Consider the following 25,355-nt stretch of genomic DNA (forward strand, 5'->3'; position numbering starts at 1 on the left):
AGCAGTTCATCTTCCTTCTTCTTCTTTTTCCATGATTATCTTCATGCTACGTCGTACACCCTCTCTCTCATTTCCCATTCCCTGATATTCTACCTATCAGAAAAATGAGTCGCTTATCCCCTGCCGCTCCCTCTTTTCAACCCAGCAACACCCCCTCCTCACTCCAAATCCGTCAAGCTTACGTCTCCGGAAGAGGAAGAAGTCATAGCATGGTGAGTGATCGCCTTCAGCTAGCTCTTCCTCAGGAAGACTACGGTCTCAGCTGATGTTGTGTGTTTGGGTCAGTTCACCCACAATCCGAGGTCCTCCTACGGCAACTCCTCTTTCAGAGGTCGAGGAAGATTCCATCGATCACCTTACCAGCGATCCGGTCTAAGCTACCTTCATACCACCTATAACACCTCGTCACAGGGCGACGTTTCTCAAGCACCCCCCACAGGAGGTGAAATCATCGGTCTTGACGATGACGAAAACCAACAAGCTGCCTTGAACTTTAAAGCCTTATTGGACAATGAAGTTGACGACGACGTGAAGAAGGAAAGTGAAAGTATACCTGCTCAAACACCTGTACATCCCTATATGGTAGTTCCACCAGCTCCTTCGAGAGATATGATCAATGTTGGTCCTTTCGAACACATACCACGCCAAAGCGAAGAAGCAGACGACATCCTCAAATATGCTTTCCAAAGCCAATACTCCAAAGATTGGAGACATCGAGATATCTCCCGTATCGCCGATTCCAATGAAGAGGAAATCTGGAAGATTCAAAACAACCATCTCCTAATGAAGAATCAAGTTCCGCCCTTCGCTAGCTCCAGTAGATCCATTTTTGATACTCCTGCTCCATTCTTCAAAAGGGAGGGTACAATCTTCAGTACTATCGATACCAGAAACCCTCAATACTCTTCCGAACATATTCGACTGGATGGTTTGGGAGGAGGAAGATCGAGGAACGAGTACGGACGAACCCTCATCGGAGGTCAGGAATCAGGTAGAGGTGTTATCGGTAATACCTCCTATGGAGCCGACGGGGATACGACAGTAGTTATTAGTGGAGCAGGCTGTGATATTCCGATGATCCGAGAACCATGGTTCACTCAACCTCAGATCCCCAGGGAGGCAGGCGAAGATGTCAAAGCGAATATTGGACCTCATACGGTATCGCTCAATCCGGATTTACCGCCTTTGGCAATCGAACATCCAGCGAGAGTGTGGAACTCAATAATTCATTCGGTCGATACCAACCTTCAACCGGTGATTAAGTGGGATTATGAGAAAATCTTTCCGCAAGAACAAGGTCAAGGTGAGCTAGCCTAAAGCCAAAGGGATGGGTTTTCAGCTGACCACCGGCTACAGATATTCTTTGGCTCGCTGAACTTACACTGGTACTTCCCTCAACTCATCCGACTATCACTGAACATCCATTGTACCGAACTTTACCCAAAAACCAATGGAAGAAAGAGTATGTAGCTGCTGTCGAAGCCATAGGTGGGGTCAAGAAATGGGTTGGTGAACCAAGAAGACTCAAGGTGAGTGTGGCGATGCTATGTTCTTGGTTCGAGCTGGAGTTGACAAATGACAATAGGCAGACGCTCAGAACACTACTTTGGTCAAGTGCATCGCCGAAGATGCCCTTGCTTGGGTACTCGCACCTAAAGGGATCAGAGCTGTTGTGGATAGCGATGACGAGGACGAAGATGGACCGATGAAGAATATCAATCCTCTTACGACCGCCAATCATACCAACCAAAACCGAGTGAATGGTCATTTCCAGTACCTTCATCCTGGAATTCAAAGTATGCTGGGAGTCCAGGCCTCTCAACAACCCACCAGCGACGTTCAACCTGTTGCGGTTCATGACACCAATGAAATCAAAATTGAGGAAGAGGATCTTGAAGTCATTCCATCCGCTGTTGCAAAATCAACAGACCCAGCTCCACCTCCCAGTCTCGCGGCATCAGGTAAAACAGCCTTCCAGCTCTTCATGGACGCGCTTCATCGAACACTCGGTCCGGGAGGTATCAACGTTCCCAACCCAGCTTCGTTCGCGTCCGATTGGGAACCGTTTACAAATAGTAAGCTGGTTCGTTTGTAAGGGTTCGGTGTCTCAGCTAACGATATCTTCCTATGCGTTACAGAATTCGGTTGTACGCTTACTTTAGGCTCCTCAGGAGATATTAAGCTATACCAAGAACCGAGTATCCACACCTACGCCGAGGAAGCTCAAAATGCAGTTTGTCAAAAGGCCTTGGATCTCAACGTGGTAGGGTTTATGGAATGGCTGAAGGAGACGTTATCTCCGTCTACCGTCCAGACTACTAGTCCGATCAGTGCTGGTCAATCTGGGGAGATCATCGTTAGACCACCTCATGCGACGGGCGGTACGACGGTGAGGAAACAGGAGGTTGATTGGCAAAGAGAGTTGGCCGGTGAGTTTGATAGTAACTCACATTTGCGTCGCGTACAAATGAAACTTGTAACTGATCTCATGTATTTTTCTTTTCGAACAGCTTTTTGTATACGAACAAACAAGGGTATTCCGAAGTATAATGAACAAGAAGTAGCGTACGAGGGATTACCTGAGACGGTCAGCAGTGTTACGATTGGAGGCGAAACGTTTTCAGTCTCGTGAGTCCCCTTTTTTCTTGCGTATAGGTATTCAGGTGGAATAGTAACACAACCCACATCTCGATGATGCAGGAAGAATGACCGATCTCTTCGTGAAGTAAAGCAATATCTCGCTCGAAGGGTCCTGGTCGATCATTTTGGGTGTAAGCCTAAAGAAGAGGAGCCGATCATGGTATCTACTTCAAGATTGTAGGCGTCTTTAGATGGGGTAGAGTGATCTTCCAGACCGATATGTGGATCCTGCCATGTTTGCATCCTTTCTCATTGAAGACTGCTGATAGATCCATCAACATACTTTTTCTACCATCCTCACATCCGTCCATTCTGTGCTAGTTTGTGTTTCGTATTTTATACCTCTTTACAGTGTATGTATAGCTAGACGTCGCGTCCTTCTGTGTATCTGATCTCTGTCTATCCGATCATCTGACTTTCAATCCATCCGTCACTTTTTTCAATCCGTGTGTATTGTACATATAGATGTGTGCATAGTGTGTTCGGATGAGAAACATCACTTTGTATTTCACTTCATGCATATTTATCTATCAGATGTATATATGTATACAAGACACACTTCCATTTATCTACTTAGTACAAGTCAAGCCCATCACATGACGTACAACATGATTCATTAGATACAGTATACAACTAACAGGGTGAATGGACAAGAACAAGATACTTTCTACTTAATGTATATCTCGAAGGAGGGGAGTAAGGACGTTCTTCGTCCTTCTACGATCGACACAAAGGACTGAAATAAGGTATAGGCGAACTCATCAACCCCCTCGCCTTATCCGACAGATACCCATCAACCTCACGATCTGCCAATCCCAGTGGAACCTCGTTATCACCAATAGATAACGAGTTGATACTGAAAGATGCCCAATCGATCTGGCTACTCATCCTCATTGTCCGCCACCTCCGTCGTTCGACAGGTGATACGCCATATTCGTACTCCTGCGGCGAGGGCTGCTCGTCACTTGAAGGGAATGATGAAGACGATCCGAACGATATTCCCAGGCCCACACAGCTCGTACTGGTGGGGTACGAGCCACTCGAAAATGAAGATATCTGAACTTCTCCGTCTTCCTCTGCCTCTTCAGGTCGGGAACGAGGGTTGGGGAGGTGGAGGATGTCGGAGAAGGGAGTTATGATTAGGTCTTCCGAGCCCGAGCTTGAAGATGAGGCTGGCGAGCCCGAGCTTGAAGATGAGGCTGGCGAGCCCCCGTCTGGCATAGAACGGAAAGTCCATAGGTCCTGGTGTTGAGATGGAGTGAAGTGTGATCGGGGTGAATGCCCGAAAGAAGATTCCGAGATATAATCTTCCGTAAGCTCGTCATCGTCTATGGCCATATCCTGATACTCCGCATACGGACTGTTAAGTGAGAAACACCCCTGGTCCATCTCCATGTCAACATCGATATCGAGATCGACTGAATCTCTCAACCTACTTGTCGGACGTAATTCAGGTGAAGGTGGGCAAGTGTGAGTATACGATATTATCGAGGGACGTCTTGTGCTGGGGAATGAAGAGAGGATATCGGAATAACCAAATAGGTCTTCAGCCCCCTCGGAAGAGGATATACGAGACATCGAAAGTGATGTTGGAGGAGGGACGTTGAGCAGTCCCAAACTCGAGTGACTCCGCTCGATCTCTTGAGGTGGAAGAGGGATTGGAGGGAGGTCGAGGGGGGTGGAATTGACAAGCTCTAGGAGATGCTGCCATCGTGTTTTGGACTGCACGTATCAAGCATCGGTGGTCAGCTGGGCTGTCCATGTATATTGCAAATCGAGGGTGGGACTTACAGGGGTGGAGAGGATGTAGATGTCTTGTTCGTCTAGTGGGGTTTGGTCTTGGTCTTGGTGGTAGGAGGTTGAGGGTGTGTAGTTGGGATCTACGACCATCTTGATTGAGTATCTGGATGTACAGTACGAGGTTACGATGAATGGATATGTATTTTGTGTGGAGTGTAAGTTGGGATGAGAGCAAGAGCATGGGATGCATCGATACCCCACATCCCCTTCTCCCTATATATACGGTCACACCACCCATACAGCAGTACGACTCGTAGGAGTAAGCCGATAAACCGGATGAGGGTCTAGATAAGAATTACGCAATTGTTTTCTTCCTTTGCTCCGTCCTTAGTGCGGTTCCAGTTCGAGTTCCTAGCAGTAAGGCTAAAGAAGGGGTGGGGACCATTAAGGTTGAAGGAACCAGAACACATGGTAGTATGTACGTGCACATAGGCATATCAGAAATACCATTCTGTACCGTTAGTGCGAGAAGGGTTACATAACCGGATGTTTGGGTGGGTCCCTTGGGATCTGTTCGTGAGAGAGTAGGTTGGTGCAGGAACACTGTCACCTAGGTGAACGGATCTATACTCCCAGTACAATAATTCTGTATCTGGACGCCACCAGGTCATAATTGTGGGAAACACTTACGACGCTGTTCATATTGGTTTCTCGATTACCACACAACACCCTGTCCCTGTCCCTGTACCTGCCTGAAGAAAGAAACGATACCAGGGTCTTTTGCTCGTACTTGTGGCTGAGAAGCCTCTGAGGCCGAGCCACCCTTCCACAAAGATGGGATACGCAGTAAGATGCTTATGAGAGATAACATAAGTAATGAAGATCATTTCATCTTCTTTCTTGCGGTTGTAAGGGTCGCTGTATACCACAGCACACGTTAGAAAATGTCTCATCTGACCTGGGTCTTACACTTACGGGACCATTACGAAAGTGGGGAAGAGGAGTTTCGTCGGATCCGAAATTCTACCTTTCATCCAAACGTGATATATACGAGATATCCCAGTAGACTAGTGGAGGAACCAACTTTGCCACCTTGCAGTGATTCGATTCTAGCCTTTCCCCTGACGCGACGATGGACAGAGGTGTACGTAAAATGGAAGATCGACATACCGTGAATACAGATGCGTGCGACGTTCACGTGAGACTGAAAATGTCTTGGTCTTGTGTTTTCTCGGCTGTGTGGAGGATGGGTTATTGCCGAAAGCAGGTTTATCTGAGGGGACAAAAATGCAAATTCGGCTCCCTCCTTGCCTTGCCGAGCAAGAGAAGGAATGTTTCATTGTGTCGCGATCGTACCCGCTCATAAGCTGTAAGCTACAAGTTGTCATCGTTTCATGTCACAGCAGCATTGACTATCATTTGGAGCAGAAAAGCAAAAGCAGCAGCAGTACAGTGTTGATACTGATATTCCGGATACAAATGATGCTTCTATCCGGGTGGTGTGAGACATGCGAACATCCAATTAGACATATCGCGAACAACACTCCAAGACATGTGATCGAGGATGTGAAACACTTGCAGGGTTGTTACAGAGAGATCTCGATGACATTCCCTTCCTATGAGATGACATGGGAAACTCTGGACTCGAGTCTAGAGGATATCCCTCGGAAGCATTCTAGTCTGAAGATGGTATACAACGACAAGGAAATACTGTACAGGAGCATCTGATGAGGTCACACGCGACCGGCTCTGAGCGTGAAGGTCTGTTCACACCAGTGGGTACTAAGCTGACAAAGAGATGCAAGTTCATCCTGAGCATTGAAACTCAGCTGCAGACGCGACGAGTGCGTCTTAGACCAGCTACAACCTCACGCATGCTGACCATTCATCCAGACTCATAGTAGGAGATAACCCCACGTTGATGCCACGTTGCATCAGCATGGTTCTTCGTGCCTGAGTGCACTTTAGCAGTTGTTACCCGAGGCGGCCATGTCATAGTCACAAAAGTCAATCTCATTCCTCGTTCCCCTCTCCTCTTCTGTTCAGTCACTTATACTCTATAACGATCTGCAGCTCACAGCTTCTCATCATGGACGAGATAACACTCACACCGACACCGACACTGGGTGCTATAATATCAGTAACTTCGACCTTGTTCGACGTGATATCTACTTCCCTCGGTGAGGGAGGTGGACTAGAATACGATTATCCAAATGGGACGAGTCCGTTCGATGTGTTTGATAATTCGACTATATCGGATCCCGATATAGGTACGATATCAGACTCAGAGGGGAGTTATGTGTTGGTATGTCCTTCTATCCCTCTCTGAGTATACACCATAGCTAATAAGGAGAGTAACCTAGAACACATTCATAGGTCTGCTAATCGTCCTGGTAGCTTCTGTGTTCAATGCGCTGGGACTGAACTTGACAAAGCTCGATCATGTGAAACAACAGAGTATACCGAAGAGGCAGAGAAAGAAGGAGTGGATGAGGATCTTGTGGTTGAGCGGTATGGGAATGTATATGTGAGTTGGATTTTACCAGCTATTGTAAGAGGTACTGTCATTGCTAACTTGCTGGATCCCGTAATAGAGCATCACAAGTCTGTAAGCTATATCTTCGCGGTTGACTTTCTCGACTCAGCTGACACTTTGGCTAGTTGGATCGCCACTGGCCCTGCGGTACCTTCGGCCAGATTGGGTAGCACCGCTTGGCAGTTCTTCTTTGGTATTCAACTTCTTATTTGCACACTGGCTAGTGGGGACTCGTAAGTTGGTCGAACCTTTGTAGCGACATTTCTCAGCTGACATTGTCATAGCTGTCACACCAACCGATATTCATGGCACTATCATCATCATCCTCGGTGTAATCCTCATCATCATCTTCTCAAGTATAAATCATGGCTTGACCCAATCACTAGACATCGAACGGCAAGTCATCTTCTCTGTTGTCTTTGACCTCACTTAACTTACTCCGTAGCTGACAACTGCACTCTCTCAGTCTGAATTCACTATGGTCCAGACCCTCATGGCTCGTCTACTTCCTCTTCATCGTCCTCTTCACAACATCGACATACCTCGTTTCCTCCCTGTTCGCCTCCCTCCTTGCCTCAAGAGCATCCTTCTCCCCCTTACCTTCTCCGACCCTTGAACTCCCCACCTCTCGTCCGAAATCTGACAATGCCATTTTCGGTTTCTTCAAGCGGATATCAAGGACAATCAAAGGTATCGAGAATGTAGCTGTGCGACGATTGGAAGGGATGTTTGCCAGGACGGATGATGCCAGATTGATCTGGTTGCAGGGGATGGGATGGGCCGTAACGGGAGGCAGTTTGGCGGGTTTGTGCTTGGTATTTACAAAATCTGCTGTTAAGTTGTTTGGATTACCTGGACATCCTGTAAGTCGCATCTCGCTGAAATACACTTTACAGGACTAATAATTCGATGGTATCAATTAGCTCGTTCATCCGTCTGCGCTCATTACGTTACTTCTGGTGATCGTTACTGCTGTCTTGCAGATTGTCTGCTTGGACAGGGCATTGAAATGCGCAGATACTGTTGTGGTGGTTCCGTTGTTCTATGCTGGATATACGGTGTTCGGGTAAGCCGTTTAATACCCTACTCCTTTGTGAGATATAGCTGATATCGATTCTATGAAGATTCATCAATTCGCTCATCTTCTACAATGAGACCGGTCAATTTGCTCGATGGGTAAGCTTTCGCGATGACGACAATCTCTGGACAGTAAGCTTAATGTTGACATATATTACAGGTCTTGGTTACGGTGTTCATCTCAATCGCTGTCCTGATATCAGGAGTGGTAAGTTGGCTTGTCACCGGTCGAAAATGAATAGCGCAGCTGACTAAACGTAATCGTAATCTACTCAGGTATTATTATCCCTCAAGTCCTCCGCCAAAGCAGCCCCCGACCCATATACAGTCTCCGCCCAGCCGTCCAACTCTATGCGTCTCAGACCTCGAAATCACGCTAGAACGCAATCAGGAGTGACCGACCATGAAGCTGGACCATCTGGAAAACACGACGAAGATGATGTAGATGCGCTTTCAAATGGGGAAGTAGAACCTCGAGATGTGCTTTGGGAAGTCGGGAGTGTGAGCGATACCTCCGATGACGAGGAGAAGGAATCAAAAGCGAAGGGCAAGGGAGTGGGAGGGATGAGAGGTGGGACTGGGGAGAGAAGGGGATTGCTGGGTGATGAAGAGGAGGATGCACATGAGGGTGAGGATCGCCATTCGAAGAAGGAGAAGGAGAATCCCTTTGTGAGGAAGGGAGAGGAGGATGAAGAGGAGGATGATGGATTTGGGGAGTATGAGGGTGTGGAACATGGTGAGTTGAGGTCGGGTGAGAGTACGCCGAAGGAACGGAACGGCAGGTAGGTAGGATTATGTATTTTTGTTCATTTTGTTAGACCATACAGTTATATAATGTCAATGTATATTGGGTGTTCTCATTACTACATCTAAATTGCATTGGTCTACCAAAATAGTATCAGATCAACCATTACACAATCACGCTCTCCGCCTCGTTCAACTGCTCAGGAACCAACTCCAACTCCTCCTCTAAATCCCTCACACCCGACAACGCATCTATTGCCCCACCCTCCATCACCAGCCATTTATACTTCAAAACATGATACACCTGCAGTTCGTCCGTAGAGACCAGTTCCACTCCAGGGATATTCCTGATCGATCGATGGAAATTCCATAATCCCTCATTATGGAGTTTATCAGGAGAATACACGAACAAAATCGACAGGTCCTTGGAAGTACCGAACTTGTTTATAATTTGTATTTCTCCCCCCTCCTCAACCGCTTCTTGCCTTTGCGTTTGACTTTCCCCCTCAGTGATGATAGGTTCGAGATCTACTTCTTTCTCAGTACGGACCACCTCGTTGGACAATGCTCGAGAAGCTTCGTTGGTGCCCTTCCATTCTCCCTCGTTTAGGTTTTGCACCACTCGTAATAGGCCGGAGTTGAGTTTGGAGGAGAGGGCGATTTTTAGGCCCAGGTATCGCACTTTGCGGGGGAGCTTTTGGGTCCAGTCTTTAGGGAAGATTGGGTGGATGGGCGCACCTCCTCGGCCTGATGAGCAAGTAAGAAGTCAACGTTAAACCGGAGCGTGCTTATTTACGAGGTCCAGGTTTCCATTTGAGATGCGAAAGAAGTGGGTTGTTGTAGAGGAGACAACGCATGTAAGATAGAATAGAATAGAATATCACTGGTATCTCATCGCCTAGTCGGGTGAGTGAGCTGGAAGCCGAAAGTTGAACTTACGAGTACCACTACTTGCGTCTCCTACTCTCGCTCGACCCGTACCTTTTTGAGGTCTGAGTTTTCTCCCAGAGTAATTCACTGTTGATCTCGATTTGGTCGTTTTCGTGCCCTAAAGAATCATCAACATCAGAACATTCAGCTGTATTCTTGAGCTCAATATCGTAGACAGGTATATACAGCTGATATGATAATGGAGTACTCACAGATCTTAAGAGGGAGAGATACCACACCACACATCTATGTAAGATATCTCTTCGTATGGGTTGAGCGAAAATGTCCGGAGGGAGGGAGACGACGAGGCCCTGTCCAACCCGATCCAACATAATTAGCTTCTACCATCAAATGATCGGGATGATATGATGAATGAGAAGACTTACAGATTCAGAAGGGAGGGCGGGTGTTGACGAGGCAAGTGAAGAGATCGGTAGGAGGATGGGATCGAATTGGGAGGTTTGCGATGGGATTGACGAGAATTCTGCGTCAAAAGCAAAACAAAAGGAAATCAGCATTTCACGCCAAGAAATCTCTCCAGTAGAAAATATGACAAGCTCACCATTTCCTTCTCCCAAAAACCTATCAATGCTCTCATCGGCCTCTTCTGATAATTCCTCGAAATTGATATTTGAAGGTATCTCTTCTTCCGCTTCTCCTTCTCTTTCACCCTCCAATATCGATCTCACGATCTCATCGGTGACTGGTTCTGATTGTATAGGAGAGGAGGTAGGCGGGACATTAGAAGTGGTAGCGTACGTTCTGGGGAGGGTACTGGGTCCAGCTAATGATCGAGCGAGGATGGTACGTGTTATAGGTCGGGAGGATGATCTCAGTGGCTATAGTTTGGATTAGATGAAGTCAGCTAATCTTTCGAGCTCGAGAGAGAGTCATAAGGAAGGGCTGACCTGAGATAGGGAGGGAAGGAGTCTTGCGGCTGATTTCATGTTGATTGGTGAGTTGTGTATAGGGAGTGATACTAGGGTAATGAGTATGTGGATATGAGATTAGAAGTGAGAAAGGTGAATTGTCGAGTTGAACTTTTCGAGATGGAATGGACGAAAAGGACCAACAAGATCAGATCAGGGAAAGGGGAGAAAGGCGGAGGTTACCGCTAGCATAGCCCAACAGTCGGACATGGTCCTTACTAGTAGTGATGCATCGAGATGACGGATCACTACAGTGTCAAGGGGATTACATGCATCAAGGGGATAGAAGTGCAGCTTGCATGTTCGAGAGATGTCCTACCTTATGTCCAAAGTGTCAGGGAAGCAATGATGAAAGAGCGCGCAGGCAGTGATCTGAATCGAACCCAACTTCCCATTCAATGCTCGTTGTTTACTCAATGTGGCACGAGCTCAATTCAAGCCTTGTTTCAACTTGAGTATCTTGCGATTGAATGACTCTCTAAGGGATGACAGACATTCTGAATTGATCATGTCCACTAGATCAGACCAGACTGGTTCAGTCGTATTGACAATGCCCATCCTTATCCCCGATTCGTCCACATGCGCGTACTAGTCGAATCCACACAACGCCAAACAGGGCATACCCAAAGATATATAAACCCCTTTCATCTCGACTGTTATCCCACCTTCTTTCTTCATTCAATATTCTTTTCGCTAGTTCATTTCGTTCATTTTGCCCAATTTACTTTCTGTTATTACTTTAATACCACAACTTTTTAGTTCACGTTCCAGCCTTTTGATAAGCTTCACCACTTTTATTCTTTTGTAAAGAACCCAAACAAACCAACTCAAACTCACTTCTTAGCTTCCAAAGCACATCACACTCTTTCAAACCCCTTTTCAAACCTTTATACAACAACAAATAGATAAAATGAGAACCACAATCACTTTCGCTCTCTACGCCATCTCCGCTTCTGCCATTCTCGTTTCTGCCGCTCCTGTCGTTCCCTCCTCCGGAAACGGCAATGGGAACGGTATGATGATAAGAGATGGTGGATCAGCTTATACCGGTGCGGGAGGATCTGCTGTTGGCGGGTCCCTTGCTGAGAACAATTCTGCCCAATCTGGTGGATTGGCCGGAGGGGATGATATTCTTGGTGTGGCCTCTGGTAATGCTGGGGATGGGGGGAAGGCTACTTCTGGAACTGCCCTTGGTGGGACTGGAGCTACTACGTAAGTTTTTTCTTTACTTCTACTTGAGCTGGTTGGTCACGATGCTGGAATTATCTGAGTTGGCTGGAGTATGAGAGCTAATTTTGGATGGTGGGGTGGATAGCGTCTCATACGTCAACGGTCAACCTGTCGTAACCACCTCTAATGGGGGTAGTGCCTACTCCGGTGTTGGGGGAAATACCAACGGTGGTAACATGTGAATATGGTCCCTCGTTTAGTCTGGATCGTGACACAAACATCAGTAGAAAGTCTTATGCGGTCAGCTGATACACTCCAAACTATTAGTAACCAAAACAACAACGCCGGTCCTTACACCCCAAATGCATACTACGCCAACGGAAGATGGTTCTACGACTATGAGACTGTCCCCGCGGCTGGGAACCTCGATGCGTTGAACATTGCCAGCGGTAACGCAGGTGATGGTGGTGAGTTCCTCCCTCCCCACCACCTGTTGAGGTTAATTGATGTTGATGCTGATGGTGGAATTTGATAGGCGACTCCTCCTCTGGAAATGCCATTGGTGGATCCGCAAGCCCAGTAGGCGCCTACGGATGGCCAGTAAATGGTCATGCTAGATATTACTAGATCCTACTTTCGCCCTAACGGTCAATCACCCGTATCTCCTCTTATCTCGTTCTTCACATGAGGATCTTCTTTATCTGTTTTATTTGTTGTTGTAATTACACTGTTATACACACGCTCTCAACAGCGTTTCGATCAATCTCCAATCAACCCCTTACTCTCCATTCCTCCTTTCGTAATATACATCATAGACCCTCTGTAACGGGGTGGAAATCTTGGATAATACTCATCTCACTGGAACGAATGAGTGTTGTTATTTTGTATATTCGATGGAAAAAGGGAGTGGAGTAAGGAGGGGAGACGATAGTTGTGGTGTTGTTTTAATGGGCATGAATGATTTAAATTCATCGAGGTGCATGTGCAGGGTTATATACGTACAGTGTGGTAAGCGGTGGGCTGGTAAATAGCACGTCCTTTGCTGGACTCATTCCTAGTTTCATCTCATCATACGTGTTCTGCGACTGTATCAGCATGAGGACAGGACAGTATATGAGATGTGAGTTGCCGAGTTGGTGAATGTTTGTATAATTCTGAGAATGGAGTGGTGAGATTAGACAGAACGGGCTTTAGGGAAAGAGGTGATGAATCGATTGCACAAAGTAAACAATGGAAAATGAGAAGACGCGAAAGCAAGAATCGACGTTGTCGGAGATACGCACCCCGAGTATCGGTCTTAAGGTGTTTGCCACTTGTCTTTGTATGGTGCACTATCTCCGCGGAGAATTGTGCCACACTCGTCCCCTCCTTTTACCATGCGTTATGCTGTACGCTTGCTTTGCACTGTAGCTTGTCCAACCGTCGTATGCAGATGCAGAGGATTGGAGGGATTGAGCATCCTGGTTTAATTGAATTTCGAGGTTTGTCAATTCGACGGTTTATTTCTCCTCTACACAGCAAGATTGTGAGTATCACGTCTATATACATATACATCAAGGAGTAGTGCTGACTAGGTTATCGTCGTTCGCCCTCCCCTCCTCGTTCACCCTGTGTTTTCGATAATCCGTCATCAATCAAACCATAATCTGCAAAACTCGTTGGACTGCTGGAATTGGACAATCACACAAATAGAAAAATGTCAGCCGTTCAAACCTTCGGCAAGAAGAAGACTGCCACCGCCGTGGCTCACGTCACCCCTGGTAGAGGTCTCGTTAGATTGAACGGATCTCCCATCTCCCTCGTTGAACCGTGAGTGTGGTTTGTTTTTAGGATAATTAGGAATAGAGAAGAGATATATACGAGGGAAAATGGTCTAGAGTGGATATGGGATGGAGGTGCAGGAGGAGGGATATCGCTTTCAGACGGGCACCCTGGACAACCACGAGGACTCGATATCGATACACTTGGAAAGAATGGAGAGGAGGGTTGAGATTAGATAGATGTCGAGCTGGTCAAGCGTTGCGGAGAAGGGATGTTGCTGTCGGGAACGAGCAAAACATTTCTCGTATGCTGACTTGCTTGAACACAATTTCAGTGTCGTCCTCCGATACAAGGTCTACGAGCCAATCCTCGTCGTCGGTCCTGAGAAGCTCGCCAACCTCGACATCAGACTTAGAGTAAAGGGTGGTGGTCACGTATCTCAACTTTACGCTCTCCGACAAGCCATTGCCAAGGGTATCGTTGCGTGAGTGGATGGTTCTGACAATCATTAGGGTGGAGGAGACCACAATGGAAGCGAAATAGATAGCAGACAACGACATTTCGAGGATCCAAGGACAATCTTGCTGATGGTGTCTTCACCATACTATAGCTTCTACGCCAAGAACGAAGATGCCGCCTCAGCCCTTGAATTGAAAAAGACCCTCATCGCCTACGACCGATCGCTCCTCGTTGCTGACCCCCGAAGAATGGAACCCAAGAAGTTCGGTGGTCGTGGTGCCCGAGCAAGGCGACAAAAGGTGGGTCCGGCACTGCATTTGACATGGGTCCACATTAAACGCGGGATGCTGATGATATATTTGCTTTGCACAGTCTTACCGATAAGTCACTCGTCAATCTTATCTTTTACTTCATTTACCTACTCTGGTCATTCGGATGGAACAGTGGCTTTGTGGGGTATATGGAGGAAAAAGTTGTTTTTGGTCGGTTGGTTTATTTGGTGTGAGATGTATATCATGACAAAATATTGTGGTTGTTTCGGATCGTTCACCTACAGGATGGTCCCAGATGTGGTGACGATGCTCAAGTCTGATCTGGGTTGAAGTTGTCCGTTGCACCTCGCACTCATTGGGCTACGAAGAATGCTTGTAACCAGTTGCAATAGCTACCATAAAGCTTGGGATACCATGCTCGGTTAAGGGAACTGCCACGTGGCGTCACCCGCACTGACCCTTTAAAATCACTCATGTTCGCGACTGGTTGATTGTGTTTTGGTAACAAAGTGACGAGCAGCTGAAAGCATAACATTCCCCCATATATAGACATATAATCATTAGCATCATCCATCATCGTCCTCATTCTTCTTCTCGCCATCAGCCTCAGTTCAGATAAATCACACTCCTTCGTATCCCAATCATCCAGCTCAACCTCACCAGTACACACAACCTCCACGCGCAAGTGTTTCGGATAAACAAACAAACAACATTACTCTCCTTGACAACCAACTCACACCCCATCACTTTTGCTCACATCCGATCAGACAGTACTTGTCAAACATCATATTTTCTCTCATTTGCCACCTCTCTGCATTGATCATCATACACATATATCGTCGCCGGAACATCTTTACTATCATAGCTATTCGGGATAACTAGACTCGACATGCCTCCAAGAAGATCAGTTCCATCTTCTCCTGCTAGGAGTTTGAGGAGTAACAGGGCGGACGACGAGTGGGATAACGAGGGTGTAGCGAGGTGGGTTGGTCTCTTCAACTCATGCACGTTATCAAGCGTGATTATAATACCGTGGTCAAACAACATAGAGCATTCACTGCGAGGCCTACTCATGACCCCATCCCTCAATGAGCATTGTCATCTGACGCTGATGAACTTGCACAGCACTTCATTTAAAGTCCCTAACTCACGCGGTAAGAAAGCCACCACCAGCGCGTCGATGGGACTGAAAGATACCAGTGTAAAGTATGTACATCCTCTGTTCTGACCAGATAGAAGCTGACGACAACCCACGTAGTATCGCAGCGGCCTTTCATGCCGCTCAGACAGGCCACCTACCACCTCCCGAACAATCCTTCCAATCTTTCACCTCAGCCACCTCCCATAAATCTCTCACAAACCGATCTCAGAGAGCAGGCTCCCAACGAGCCAAATCTCCCGCCGAATCTCTAGCCTCGGCCGCAAGGGCGTTATCACCCGTCCGATATTTCCTCAAATCCACTGAAGATGAGAATGGAGATTTCGATAATGATCATTCCAACGCATATACCTCGTTCTCTTCTCTCGGTGGACCAGGTAATGGCTCGGGTGAGAGCTACAACTATGCTGAGGAGGATGAATATGTGAAACGAGCTCAAGCCAAAGCCAAGCCTAGGATTTCGGACGGGAAGAAGAAGAGGGGTAATAAGTCTTTTGCTGAGGATTTGCCGTATCGACCTGCAGAAGATGACGAGATCTACGGATCTGATTCGGGAGGCGAGGGTGAGGGGATAGTGAAGTCTGGTGCGTTGGATGGAAGGGCGGGTACGAGGGGGAAGAGGGAGGAGAGAGGTGAAGGGTATTTGGGGATGGGTCTGGGTATACAGCCTCGCCAGAGGAGGAGGGGGGTCAAGTCGTATGCTGAGGGAAGCGAGGAAGACGAGCAAGAAGATCAGAATCTGGACCATCATTCTCAAAGGGCGTTGTCACCTTTGCTGGAAGTTCCTAATGGCAATGGATATCGAACGAGATCACCTACACCTGTGCAGCTACTCCGAGCATTCAGTCCGAGAGCAGAGAGGAAATCGCCTGAACCGACTTTTCACCCTCGTCGACGAGTCCCTGGTACGCTTCGAACGATCATCACGAATATCTTACATGGCGCTGTGCTGGGTTTACGATACATCGTAGAGTCAGTGGTCGACTTACTTCACTCAATCATCATTCGCCCGACGGAATGTGTATTCGGTTCGAGTCAAGGTGTTCTAAGACGATTGAAAGCGGATTGGTGGAAATACATCCTTGCGATGGTCGCTCTCAATCTAGCTATGAGGGCTTTAGATGCGCCGTGGAGGTCCAGGGGGGTTTATAGAGCACCGGATACGCCGCCTAGCTCTATTGACGAAGTCGCAGCTAGGATCACGTCTCTGGAACAGGTCACTGCGGATATTTCCGAGATGCTTAGATCGTTGAGTAGTGGAGAAGCGGATAATAAGCAGTCTACGCATATCGTGCTGGGACGGATGGATGATCTAGAAAATGCTTTGATGGTGGAAAGTAAGAGGGTGGAGTCACTTCGTACAGAAGGAGATAGGGGTGTGAAGGGATTACAGAGTTCGTTCGACGCTCTGAGAGTAGAAGTGAAAGGCTTGGTGGATAGAGTGGGACGATCTGAACGAGGCGTCGAAACAAGTCAAGACAAGATTAGAACGCTGGATGGGGTTGATCGAGAATTTAGAGAGTTGAAGACCCGCGTGGGAAAAGTGGAGAAGAAGGTATCTGACGCCCTGGACGATGGAAGGTTACGAGCTGCATTGGAGAAGATCTTACCTGATAATTTACCTATCAAGATCAACTCGAAAGGACTGGTGGATATCGATCCGAGGTTCTGGACCGAGATGAAAAAGGTTATGATGTCGCGTACGGATACTGAAGCAATGGTCAAGCAGGCTATCTCATCCACTTCATTGCCTTCAAAGGGCGTTGAGATGGATGAAGCCAAAATTAGAGAATGGGCCGAGGAAGTGTTCAATGGTAAATCAAACGAATATTTATCTAAAGACATGTTCCAGGATATACTACACCACGAACTCAAATCACTTCGATCGGAATTATCTTCCATCTCATCGTCCTCTCCTACAACACCCCCAGCAAAATCTTCTTCAACAGTCACGATCAAATCGTCAAAAGGGGAAGACCTCACATCATTGTTCAACGAACTTATCGACACTGCTCTCCTGAGATACTCGAAAGATACGATTGCGCGAACAGATTACGCCCTCTTCACAGCCGGAGCAAGGGTGATACCTCAACTCACATCCGATACTTTGATCCTGTCGTCCGCATCGAGATTCGGTAAATTCGTCCTGGGGTCGAAGGACGTACAAGGTCGTCCGCCCGCTACGGCACTTCATCCTGATATTTCCGTGGGTAGCTGTTGGCCCTTCAGGGGGAGTGAGGGGAGTTTGGGGGTGATGTTGACGAGACGGGTGAGGGTCAGTGATATCACGTTGGAACATGCTGCGAGGGAGTTGGCGCTGGATATGACCACTGCGCCGAGGACTGTCAGAGTTGTAAGTTTCCCGTGCGGCCACGTCTCAGGGTCGGGTGTATGCTGATGTATTATGGGGATATAGATGGGTGTGCTGGATAATGAGGAGGATAGAAGGAAGTGGGCGGATTGGTGGACTGAGAGGAACGGGTGAGCAGTACTTCCTTTCATCGCTTTGTTCCTCAACTCAATTTGAAATGACGATCGACCTGCCCTTGATCTTTAATCTCAATAAATGAGTTCAATGTTGATATATCCATGTTCCTGCGTCAGCTCCGAAACCCCACCTGACCACTTACCACTCACAACCCTAACGTACGATATTGACTCCCTCTCGAACATTCAGACTTTCCCTGTGTCCGATGAAATCCAACATCTGGATATCAGCGTGGGGATAGTCATTTTCAAAGTGGAGGATAATCATGGAGGCGATTTCACTTGTTTGTACAGGGTGAGTTTTTACCTGTCGTGTCTTGTCTAATCTGGGGATGATTAAGCTGATATCTTCTTTGCGTTTGACTTTACAGGTCAGGGTACACGGTGAGGCTGCAGCTGCGATTGAGACTGAGACGAGTAACGAGTAATGAATGATTCAACGAACTGAGATGATTGTGTATATAACTTATACCCTACTTATTTACATTGCTGTTTATACTGGATTACTATGCATCATACATGCATTTGATGACAACATGGCATGGTATGAACGGTAGGAGTCAAGTCAAATCATCGCTGCAGCTTCTCCCACAGTGGAAGGTATAAGTATTGCCTTTATATAACACGTTGTATCACATCATCATAATATATATAGTCATGCGAATATGCATATGCATATGACTGGTAGTCTCATCTCTCAAACAATAGAAGTATCTATAATTCTATACTATAACTATCATCCGACACTCTGTACAGTACTAGGATCACCTATTACTCAACATGGAGTCCTTCCTGCCCCTCCTATGTCCCCCGATCTTAATAGCCAATCCCTCCTCGCCCTCCTCGTCCTGCTGCAGATCAAAGACCGACGAGCTAGTCTGTCTACTCAGTCTTCGACTCGGCGAACCCTCCCCCCCTTCGCGGGGTTGACCTATGTGCAGGCCCAAGGGTGATTTCGCCCGTTCGTGCAAGAATGACGATCTGAATGGTGAGTGCGATGAAGAGATGCGCGAGGAACTTGCCCTTGAGGGTGTGCGCTGTAAGTTCAGATTATCCGTGGAAACTGAAGGCGAATTGGAATTGATAGTTATGGGATTGGTAGAGGGGGGTACGGACAGGTTGGACGATGTGGTGAAACCTGGTGAATCGTCTGGGATCGGATCGAGGGACGGTGTAGCTGCTACAGGGACTGGTTGGGCACTTGCCGTGTTGGTTGGTGTTGGTTGGGGTTGGTGGTCTATCCCCAATGATAGGGCACCATCTCTTGAGGTTTTCCTCCAGTTCGAAGGCAGGTTGGGCGCACTGGGTGTCAAGGTTGAATTTCCCATGGAAGAGTTGCCCCTGGATCTGGATGAAGATGAAGTATCGAGTTCTACACCATTCTCATTCCCATTCCCATCGTCATAATCATCTTCGTCCGATATCGCACCATTCCAATCTACTTCCTCCTCGTCAACACCGACAGCTCGAGGAGTGAATTCTTCAGATAGGTTCGATCCTCGCCTCAATGGTCCAGCACGTAGCCTACTATCCCAATTCCACGTGCCCATACCCCTCTCTGGACTAGGTGCGAGACCCCTCTGTTGGGAGGTGTACGAACCCGATTCGAAGGTTTCTAAACTCCGACGCGGCATCTCGTCCAGACTCATTCGACCCAGTGCGTCGGCAGGTGAAGAGGAGCCCGCTGAGGGTGTCATACCGGACTCTTCGATATCCGACGCAGCGAGCAACTCCCTGTCTGGGAGACGACGGGATCTCTGACTACCTGTTCTCGATAGGAACCTTGCAAGTTTGCTACTTATGCTCGAGGCATTACTGTGAGTTCGAGGGCGATATCCCATCTCTCGATTGATTGTATCGATGTCACCTGATCCTCTACGGCGCAGGCTGTTGTTAGGGGATATATCCGAGATGTTCTTGACTTTGTCCAATGAGCTGGAAGATGGGACTGGTCGAGGTGATTTGGGAGCATCATCCGCCGCCAGAGGGACCATGGTGGAGGGTACAGGGGGGATGAGGTGGGTCGAGGGTCGGCGCTGGACCATGAATGATCTACCTGGGGCTGATTGGATGGAACTGACGGAAGGGGTACGATTGGGAACTTCGCTTCCGGACTCAGGCGACGTGTGACCGGAAACATTCGGTGAAGCACCATGAGGTTGAGGAGGGCTTTCTCCAGGAAGTAGCTTTTGGCCCAGTAAAGACAGGCGACGAGATAATCCAGGAGGTGCAGGTAGGGGACTAGTCATCGGTGACACATCTTTGCTTGACGGTACCAGACCTAGCAATTTTGAGCTCCGAGGCGTACCGTGATGGCTGGCTGGAAGAGCATGCGGCTCTCCAGGAGAATCTGTTTCGCCAATGCTGCGACTTCTGGTACGATTCGTTCCGCTGAGTAATTGTAATTTATGCGATATCGACTTGATGCCCTTCCTGAATCGATCTCGAAAACCAGTCGATTTGGTGATGACAGCGGCGACTTCGTCGTTTGACACGGTGACAAAGGTTTGGGTGTGAGGATCGGTCTTTGCGAGCCATGAGGTGGGATCAGATATACCTCGAAGGGTGAAAGGGTGTTTCTGCTTATCAGCTTAGTTCGTTGAAAAGCAAAACTCACCTTGGCTTGTTCAAGGGTGATTCTCTTCGCCGGGTCCTTCTCCAGCAGCTTTCGTAGCAGATCTAATCCCTCTTTCGCTTCCTCGGCAGCAGGTAGACCCCCACTCCCAGTGGGTATATGGTCTTTCCCAACAAACGGCGGTGCCACGTAGTCCTGTACAGGGATGACCTGCATTAGGAGATATTCGTTTGGCGCATCGAAAGGCGTTTTGCCGAAGAACAAACAATAGAGAGTGACACCCAATGCCCAAACATCAATAGCGTTGGTAATGGGTAATCTCTCCCTTCGATGGATGGTAGCGGAAGAAGAATGTGATCTGGCTGAGGGGGGACGGCGTGAAAAGGCTGATTCGTTGCTTAGTGTTGGACGTAGGGGGATACTACTACCGAGATTGGATGGATCTGACTGGCTCGAGCGAGTCTCGATGGATGAAGGAGGTCGAAGGGTGAAGGAGGGGACTTCGTTCATAGGTGTCGTTTGAGGGGAGCTGGTACTGCGCTGAGATACATCTGTATCTAATCCGGAATAACACATCTCCGGAGCGAAGAATGCGGGAGATCCAGCGGTCTTGGCTAATTCTATATCGTCGACATAGGCATCTCCTTCGGGACCAGGCTGAGCAGCGGCAGCACGCAGAGCCTCTGAGAAATGGGAACACCCAAAGTCGGATATTTTGACGGTATTGTCGGCGGCTCTGAGGAGATTGGAAGGTTTAATATCTCGGTGAATAATTCCTTGGTGGTGTACTAAGAGATCAGCTGAATTCGTAGATCCCGCAAACTCACGATATTCCAGGCCCAACAGCGTATCTCTAAAGATCTTTCTCGTCTCTCCAACGGTCAGAGCAGGACTTCCTTCAGCTTCTTTCCAGCGTATCTCGCCGTTCTCGCACCATTCCATGATCATATAGATCTTACTGGACTCTGGATCATCTATAATCTCTTTCATCCGCACCACATTGGCATGATTCACCTTCTTGAAGATAGCAATCTCTTTTCGGATCCTAAGTATGGTGCGTTAGCTGAATGGTCATAGGCAGAAGGGTGAATAGCTCACTCTGACTCGTTGAGCATCTTAGCACCGTCTCTCCCACTTTTCATCCCTTTCTGTCTGCCTAAGCCTGTTAGACGTTTCTTCTTGGGATTACGATCGACTATTTTGATTGCCTGATTCTGTCAGACTGCTTTCTCATGCGTTTCACTCACATAGAAAGGTCCCCCTTGTGATATGCCTAGACCGACATCTCCGCCCTCGTCTATCGGCAGCTGCGCACTAAGATCTTCCCCTAATCGTACTCTTCCATGCGTACCATGACCGATCTCACGTAGCACCTGATACATCGTCAGCCATGTCCTGAGAGGTAGGTCACTCACCCTATATTGGTTAATCATCCATCTACCGGATTCATGGTCCTTTTGCACTCTCACAGCTCCAGTTTCGATACTAATCGAAATGGATCAGTCAATGTCATCAGGTGATTCGAGAAGCACACTCACACTTCGGCGCTCCCACTCTCCGATAAGGGAGATCTAAACCCATCATCACTATGTTCCGACTGATTCGACACCTCCCTCCCATGCTTGTGTTTATCCTTGAGCGAGCCCTGCCTGGAGAGGACCTTGAAGCTTGATCGCCTCGAGTCGGCAGAGATGGGCGGTCGGGGTGAAGGTATCCTACCTGCATTCTGGGAAGACCTGGATGTGATCCTGTTCAAGGTAGATGAAGATGGATCGGGTAGGTTGGGTTGTAAGAGTTGAGGGGAAGTGACGAATGTAGGTGATGGGGATGCTGATATCTTCTCTGAGGATGACATGGCTGTGCCTGTGGACTGATGACGAAGTGTTGACATCGCTATACAACTGAGCATATTGGTTAGGAGGGCAAGGCGAAGGAGATAAATTATGTGAAAGGAAGGAAGCCTACGTATAGTCCGTTGCATCACTGTCTGTGTATATTCCTATCCAACGATCAGAGGTGGACTAGCTAGTTAAGTGAGGGATTTAAGATAAAGGCGTGTTAAGGGCGAGTCGTGTGGTTTGGATGCGGTTTGTGAGCGTTACTAATATGCAGTCGGTCGTTATGTTATGATATGGTAGAGTGAGTGATAGCAATGATGTATATGAGGAACTATGATGATGATGGGTGAGCGATAGCTGGAGAGATGAAGGGGTAAACAAGTGAAGATAGGATGTGAATGATGAGAGTAGTTACCAACGCGTTTACGTTGATGACGACGATAATCTCGACACTGCACACGATTGATAGATATAGTAATAACAAAGGACAGAGCATATGCTCATGCTGCCTTCTGATAGATGCATAAACTTGTTTATCTCCTTTATATATGCATGATCATAGCCAAGTATGTCATGCATGCGTGCGTGCTCATGATCCATATCAGGTAAATGGAGTAAGCTCGGTGCATCATCTCCTTTTGGCCGGATCTTACCAACCAGTACGAGTACAGTGCCAGAACCTTATCAAGCCAACGATGATTTCTGAGCTGCGCCCCCGAGATGTCATCTGACTGCGAATACACACAGTCCAATCCATCAAAATGCTTCCAGGCCAGTTCGGCTCAAGCGGTAGAGAAAGGTGAAGGAGGAGAAATACAACGATCAAAAGGGGATTGTCGACTCAAAACGAAATGCTACGGTAGGGTGGAGGTAGTTCACCGAAAGGTTTCAACTTTCAACATTGCTTCTCCATCTTTCACAGCTTTCATATTCATCGTTATCCAGCTTTCTTATCCTTACTCGAACAAATACATGAGATCATTCCTCAGACTGTATACAACCTCACGAATGGCCAGGAAAGTCGCGCTCAACGAAGTGGAGACGAGGTTCGTCAATCTCCTCGACGATTTCTCGAGAAGGTTGAACCCCCCTGTGGAATGTAGGATCGCAGGAGGATGGGTACGGGACAAGGTGAGCTCTGCTCCATCTGTCCCTTCTATCAATCCAAAGCACTAACAAACGTGGAAATAAAGCTCCTTTCACTGCCTTCCCACGACCTTGATATTGCGCTGTCCATCCCATCAGGTCATGCCTTCGCAGTGGAATTCGTAGATTACCTGAAAACAAAGGATATCACCACTGGATCAGTAGGTAAAGTAGCTGCGAATCCAGAACAAAGCAAACATCTGGAAACTGGTACGACCAGGATCTTGGGGTTGGAATGTGATTTTGTGGGACTGAGGAGCGAGACCTATGCGGACAGTAGGATACCTCAGGTTGTGAGTTTGGCTATAGGCTGTACCCTCATGTCTGTGCTGTGCTGATTAGCTCACCACATCCCTCTTGTAGAAACCCGGTACACCCCTTGAAGATGCCTCGAGAAGAGATCTGACTATCAATGCATTATTTTATAACGTATCTACAAGAGAGGTAGAAGATTTTACGGAACGTGGATTATCAGATCTGGAGAATAAAATCGCTTGTACGCCTTTACCACCCCGACAAACGTTTCAAGATGATCCATTGAGAATATTGAGGTGTATACGGTTCGCCAGTAGGTTTAATCTGAAGATTGAGGATCATGTGATGGAAGCTATAAAGGAGGAAGATGTCAAGGTGAGTTGCTTTGGGATAACCACATCATACAGTCGACTGATACGTGCACATATTATCGCAGTCCGCAATAGCTACAAAGGTATCAAAAGAACGTATAGGCATAGAAGTCAACAAGATGTTACAGCATGATCCCTTCCGAGCGATGTCTCTGATCAACGATTTGGGGCTACATCCACACGTCTTCACATGTGATGTCAATCCACCAAGACAAGATGCTATCGCCTCGGCTCAAATCCTTCTGAACCTGTCCCAAAGATTCTACGTCGATGAGATATTGTGGTTGGCTACCGCTGCTACACCTTTCAACGACCTCGTCGTGAAGAGGAAGGGAAAGGATGTTCCTGCTGCTTCGATAGTAATCAGTGAAGGTCTGAAAGTGAGTTGGTATTATTTCATGCGCATAGCTAATGTGATACGTAGTTATCCACCGATACCAAAAACAGCGTGACCAACCTTTTCGAAGCTGTCAAAATTGTCAATCCCGACGCCACCGTCAGATCAGAGATTGGTACGTGGATGCAGAACCCCTGTGTTAAACCTTGGCAGAGGTCTTTGACTTGGTCAGCTGTCATGGAGATAGTGCTACGATGGACTGGACAGTGGGATGATAATGCCGAGGAAGTAGCGAAGAAATATGAGGAATTCAGAGGGAGAATAGAGGAATTGGGTTTACCAGATGCCATCGATAAGCCTTTATTGCTCAATGTGAGTGGAATTGATATAGTATAGAGCAGGGGCTGAGCGTTGAGATACAGGGTACCGAGCTCCAAAAATTATTGTCCATATCTCCTTCACCTTTACTCCAGACCATCCGCCAAGCTCTCAACATCTGGCAGTTGGATCATCCACAAGGTACAAAAGAAGAATGTGAGGTGTGGCTCAAGGAGATGTGGGAAGGTCAAGGTCGAGCAGAGTGGGAAAAGAATTCTCAACCCAAGAAGATTGTCAAAGGTGAGAAACGAAAGCGATGATCCATGCTGCATATAGACTAGACCTTTTTATGATCAGTAGTTACGATGATACCATGCACATGTATATATACACTTACTCAAAAGATATGGCGAACTTATCACTCCATATGGTGACATGGTGAGCCCGCCGGTCAAATCCGATTGTAACTCAATTTATTTCCCTTTTCGGTAAAACATTGACACCAAAAGTCCCAATCGATCGTCGCCTCTTATCGTGCAACTCGAGGTTATTTATACTCTTTATGGTCGCTGATTCAGCGTATCATCTCTCATATCTATCTTTCTTGTATC

The 25,355-nt window shown here is 47.5% G+C and overlaps 9 protein-coding genes across 9 annotated transcripts; 6 read left to right on the forward strand and 3 right to left on the reverse strand.

Moving 5' to 3' along the window:
• Positions 1–104: 104 nt before the first annotated feature.
• I302_105029 (uncharacterized protein) lies at positions 105–2,821 on the forward strand (the record flags this gene model as incomplete). Its single annotated transcript, XM_019195472.1, has 7 exons — positions 105–212; positions 286–1,303; positions 1,357–1,529; positions 1,586–2,075; positions 2,139–2,429; positions 2,511–2,628; positions 2,701–2,821. 7 exons carry the CDS (start codon positions 105–107, stop codon positions 2,819–2,821), a joined length of 2,319 nt encoding a protein of 772 aa, XP_019042295.1.
• A 536-nt stretch (positions 2,822–3,357) lies between these two features.
• Positions 3,358–4,530, reverse strand: I302_105030 (uncharacterized protein; the record flags this gene model as incomplete). The annotated part of the gene is made up of 2 exons (XM_019195471.1): positions 3,358–4,362; positions 4,432–4,530. 2 exons carry the CDS (start codon positions 4,528–4,530, stop codon positions 3,358–3,360), a joined length of 1,104 nt encoding a protein of 367 aa, XP_019042294.1.
• A 1,939-nt stretch (positions 4,531–6,469) lies between these two features.
• Positions 6,470–8,779, forward strand: I302_105031 (uncharacterized protein; the record flags this gene model as incomplete). The annotated part of the gene is made up of 10 exons (XM_065869980.1): positions 6,470–6,685; positions 6,744–6,907; positions 6,975–6,988; positions 7,042–7,149; positions 7,201–7,312; positions 7,383–7,779; positions 7,840–7,982; positions 8,041–8,092; positions 8,154–8,201; positions 8,270–8,779. The coding sequence occupies 10 exons, from the start codon at positions 6,470–6,472 to the stop codon at positions 8,777–8,779; spliced, it is 1,764 nt and encodes a 587-aa protein (XP_065726052.1).
• Positions 8,780–8,903: 124 nt separating this feature from the next.
• I302_105032 (mitochondrial 54S ribosomal protein uL4m) lies at positions 8,904–10,614 on the reverse strand (the record flags this gene model as incomplete). The annotated part of the gene is made up of 6 exons (XM_019195469.1): positions 8,904–9,484; positions 9,677–9,785; positions 9,880–9,978; positions 10,054–10,151; positions 10,230–10,506; positions 10,576–10,614. The coding sequence occupies 6 exons, from the start codon at positions 10,612–10,614 to the stop codon at positions 8,904–8,906; spliced, it is 1,203 nt and encodes a 400-aa protein (XP_019042292.1).
• Positions 10,615–11,506: 892 nt separating this feature from the next.
• On the forward strand, positions 11,507–12,393 carry I302_105033 (uncharacterized protein; the record flags this gene model as incomplete). Its single annotated transcript, XM_019195468.1, has 4 exons — positions 11,507–11,808; positions 11,912–12,004; positions 12,094–12,233; positions 12,302–12,393. The coding sequence occupies 4 exons, from the start codon at positions 11,507–11,509 to the stop codon at positions 12,391–12,393; spliced, it is 627 nt and encodes a 208-aa protein (XP_019042291.1).
• A 1,069-nt stretch (positions 12,394–13,462) lies between these two features.
• Positions 13,463–14,370, forward strand: I302_105034 (40S ribosomal protein uS9; the record flags this gene model as incomplete). Its single annotated transcript, XM_019195467.1, has 4 exons — positions 13,463–13,575; positions 13,862–14,011; positions 14,138–14,285; positions 14,359–14,370. 4 exons carry the CDS (start codon positions 13,463–13,465, stop codon positions 14,368–14,370), a joined length of 423 nt encoding a protein of 140 aa, XP_019042290.1.
• A 777-nt stretch (positions 14,371–15,147) lies between these two features.
• On the forward strand, positions 15,148–18,332 carry I302_105035 (uncharacterized protein; the record flags this gene model as incomplete). The annotated part of the gene is made up of 6 exons (XM_019195466.1): positions 15,148–15,239; positions 15,384–15,464; positions 15,517–17,770; positions 17,834–17,898; positions 18,022–18,199; positions 18,276–18,332. The coding sequence occupies 6 exons, from the start codon at positions 15,148–15,150 to the stop codon at positions 18,330–18,332; spliced, it is 2,727 nt and encodes a 908-aa protein (XP_019042289.1).
• A 336-nt stretch (positions 18,333–18,668) lies between these two features.
• I302_105036 (uncharacterized protein) lies at positions 18,669–22,370 on the reverse strand (the record flags this gene model as incomplete). Its single annotated transcript, XM_065869981.1, has 6 exons — positions 18,669–20,429; positions 20,522–21,524; positions 21,578–21,657; positions 21,727–21,852; positions 21,895–21,964; positions 22,018–22,370. The coding sequence occupies 6 exons, from the start codon at positions 22,368–22,370 to the stop codon at positions 18,669–18,671; spliced, it is 3,393 nt and encodes a 1,130-aa protein (XP_065726053.1).
• Positions 22,371–23,325: 955 nt separating this feature from the next.
• Positions 23,326–25,064, forward strand: I302_105037 (uncharacterized protein; the record flags this gene model as incomplete). The annotated part of the gene is made up of 6 exons (XM_019195464.1): positions 23,326–23,448; positions 23,511–23,756; positions 23,827–24,093; positions 24,155–24,469; positions 24,514–24,798; positions 24,849–25,064. The coding sequence occupies 6 exons, from the start codon at positions 23,326–23,328 to the stop codon at positions 25,062–25,064; spliced, it is 1,452 nt and encodes a 483-aa protein (XP_019042287.1).
• Between the last annotated feature and the right edge of the window lie 291 nt (positions 25,065–25,355).

Source organism: Kwoniella bestiolae, chromosome 3 (assembly GCF_000512585.2).
Source record: "Kwoniella bestiolae CBS 10118 chromosome 3, complete sequence".
Classification (NCBI taxonomy): Eukaryota; Fungi; Basidiomycota; class Tremellomycetes; order Tremellales; family Cryptococcaceae; genus Kwoniella; species Kwoniella bestiolae.